Here is a 2,949-nt window from a genome sequence, read left to right on the forward strand (position 1 = left end):
GGGGGGGGGGGGGGGGTGAGAGAGAGAGAGAAACTAGAAAGAAAGAAAGAAGTACGTTTTAAAGGAATCCTGTTGAGGCCAATGTGTTTAGCATAGCAAGCAGTCGAGCCTCCAACGAACGGAGCCTTGGTTCGACGCACATGGCGTATCCCGTGAAATAGAGTCGTTATAGAGTGAAATTCCATTTTGGTCCAGTCTCTGGCACCTTGACAAAGTTCGACAGCATCGCGGAACCGGAGTCGCAACATTCCTCACGAAATACATTTCGTGAAGCACGAGAGTAGCCGGGGCGAGGGGTAGGAGGCTAGGCGAGCCACGTTAAAGAGCCTCCGTCGCGCTTTAATTTACTACCATCCGGCAATTTTTCCTTTTCTTTTTGCCTCTCGTTGAATCTATCGTAGGCGAAGAGGGACGGCAAGAGAAAGAGTAAAAATAGCGGTCGCGATACTCCCGCCCTTGATAGGTTTTGACGTCCTGAATAGCTTATCGACAGCTTAGCTACAATGAAATTTCTAACGGATGTGATGGTTGCGCGCAAATAGCGCACGGAAGCTGTGGAGTACCCTTCCTCCGTTGAAGTATCTGGCGTCGGTTGAAGTAATTCAACAACGGTGCGAAGCGCGCGAGTTGAAACGCACTGAGATACTTTAAATTCGGTACAAACATTGTCACCGTGGGTGTTTCAATCTGAAGCTGACGCGTTTCCGTAAATGGGACTGTGAGACGCCAAGCTCGTTTCTTTGAGAATGCGGAATATGTAGAAAATAGACCGCTCTTAAGCCAGGTAGCGTTCCTTTTCTTAGATGTTTTTCGTTATGCAGGTAGGGGCGATAGCGGTCACGTTGGAGGAAAAGTCTCGGACGAGTGTGTCGGGTCACGCCGAACTGAACTAAAGTCTCGACTTAAAATCGGATTCCGAGCAGCGGAAAAAGACGCGCGTCTTACGTTTTTAGCGACGCGTTTTCGAATATATTTACGACACCCTCAACATGTCAGAGTGACACCTCGATGCGTCTTTTCCATGTCGTCTGGACGCTGGCTTTTTTCCCCTGGGTGACGCGTGTGCTCGGAACAAAACGAGAAAGCGTTTGGACAAAATGCTCGAAATTTATTCGAGATTTGTCCTCTATTGCGAGCAATTTGCATGCACCCGCGTATTTTTCTATACTGACCAGGTATCACTTTATATGCCACAAATTATCGATTATTATTACCATTTTGCCCGATGTGTCCCCCGGATTATGTACGAGTTTTTAACGTCGGGTAAATAATCTCAATTTACTAGCCGGTAAGAACAACCATATATCACAATAAACGTCTCATCCGTGCGAAATTTTAATCACGAGTCTATCGCAAGTCTATCGCACTTTCCTTGTAAATATCCGTAAATATCCGACGATCTCGCCGAACGCAAACATTTCTATTAAATATCCCGCGATTTACGAGCGAATGTCGCAAAGCGGCTCCGGGATTGCAACAGAAACATCGACTACACATCGTGTGAGCGACACCGAAGTCCATCACTCTTTTTCTTCCTTTTTTCACCGACATTTTTCGGCATAGAGAAATATCGACTGTCGCCAGGCAGAAGCGGAGACAACTTCGCGCAAACGTCGTCGTTCGCCTCGCCTCGATAACTCATCGAGCAATCTCTATACACATTTTTATTATTAACTTGCGCATTTATAATATATTTTTAGCGCATATTCGGAGTGTCGTAGTTTCCATCTCGCGATTTTAACGACAAGTTCTCCGACAATTCTCGAGTCGATTTCCCTTCGAAAAAGGAAAGGGAATGTTATTAGTCGCAAAACTCGTCAAAATTCGGTCAGGTATTAAATGCCTGAGCGACTAAAGTTTGCATTAGATTGTCGAGGGAGCAGAGCGAAATTCGCTGAAATTCTTGCTGGCAATTATTAGTCGCACTTGAGAGTCTCCGAAAAACTCGAACCTGCCACGGTGAAAAGGGATGCTTCTTTAACACGAACGTTGGACGTTCCGGAATACCTTGGACAGAGTGTAAACCAAATCAATCGCAATTTTCTCGCACGATTTGCTCGCTCGGTGGTAATGTCGGAGGGACGAACGTATCTCGTTTTTACGAGGTCTTTTATCGATATCGACATTCTCGACTGTTTTCATATTAATCATGTCACAAGACGAACAATGATAATATCGTTAATATCGCAAGTTTAACGGAAAGTATCGACTGTCCTTATGGAAAAGTTGCCCGATAATATTCCGCGTACGATTTATTCCGACCCAGAGACTTCGTTTAATTTATACGTGCTGTTATTTTACGGATTTGCGACTTCCCTTACATTTACATTTTCCGATCGCTATGCACTCACCGTTCATTGAATTTACGTTCGCCTGACCGATTAACTTCACTTCACATATGATCAATCTGCGAAAATATCATATACGTAATTATCGCCGGCAAATCGCATGTATTACACGTCCAACGCGATAATAGCTCCACGAGGAATCGCGTTTCGTATCAGGTGCACGTGCAAGTTTCACGATGAAGCATATCGAAAGGATTGGTTACTTTTACAAACGTGTCTACCGTCGCGCGCGCTCGCTTTGATCTTTTTGGTGTTAAACATGTGTAAATGTTGAACCTTTTGCAGTTCATGGAGCAAAGTTGCGAAGAGCGACGAATGACCGACGTGTGCTGGCCCGCTAATGCACTCGCCGAAATAATGTACAGCAATAAAAGACACCGAAACATCAACTGCAGTCGTCATTCAACGAGCTTTGCATGGACAGTGACTACAGTCGTTATTCGGCTGCAGCAGGTGTTCCGTGGACAACGAATCCGAAAAAAAGATCTCATATCCGCGCACATGGGGAAAAAGTTAGTAATATATCTGTGATAGAGAGAGAGAGAGAGAGAGAGAGAGAGAGAGAGAGAGAGAGAGAGAGAGAGAGAGAGAGAGATATATA

The 2,949-nt window shown here is 45.0% G+C and overlaps 1 protein-coding gene across 1 annotated transcript in view; it reads left to right on the top strand.

The window, feature by feature from the left end:
* Positions 1–2,600: 2,600 nt before the first annotated feature.
* LOC116845440 overlaps positions 2,601–2,949 on the top strand; it is a 1,355-nt gene continuing 1,006 nt past the window's right edge. The window contains exon 1 of the mRNA XM_032818116.1: positions 2,601–2,860. Within this exon, the coding sequence (XP_032674007.1) occupies positions 2,616–2,860 (245 nt within the window). The 5' untranslated portion in view covers positions 2,601–2,615. The remainder of the gene's footprint in view (positions 2,861–2,949) is intronic.

This window comes from Odontomachus brunneus, unplaced genomic scaffold (genome assembly GCF_010583005.1).
Source record: "Odontomachus brunneus isolate Ranch 3 - 2012 unplaced genomic scaffold, Obru_v1 Obru_scaffold_052, whole genome shotgun sequence".
NCBI lineage: Eukaryota > Metazoa > Arthropoda > Insecta > Hymenoptera > Formicidae > Odontomachus > Odontomachus brunneus.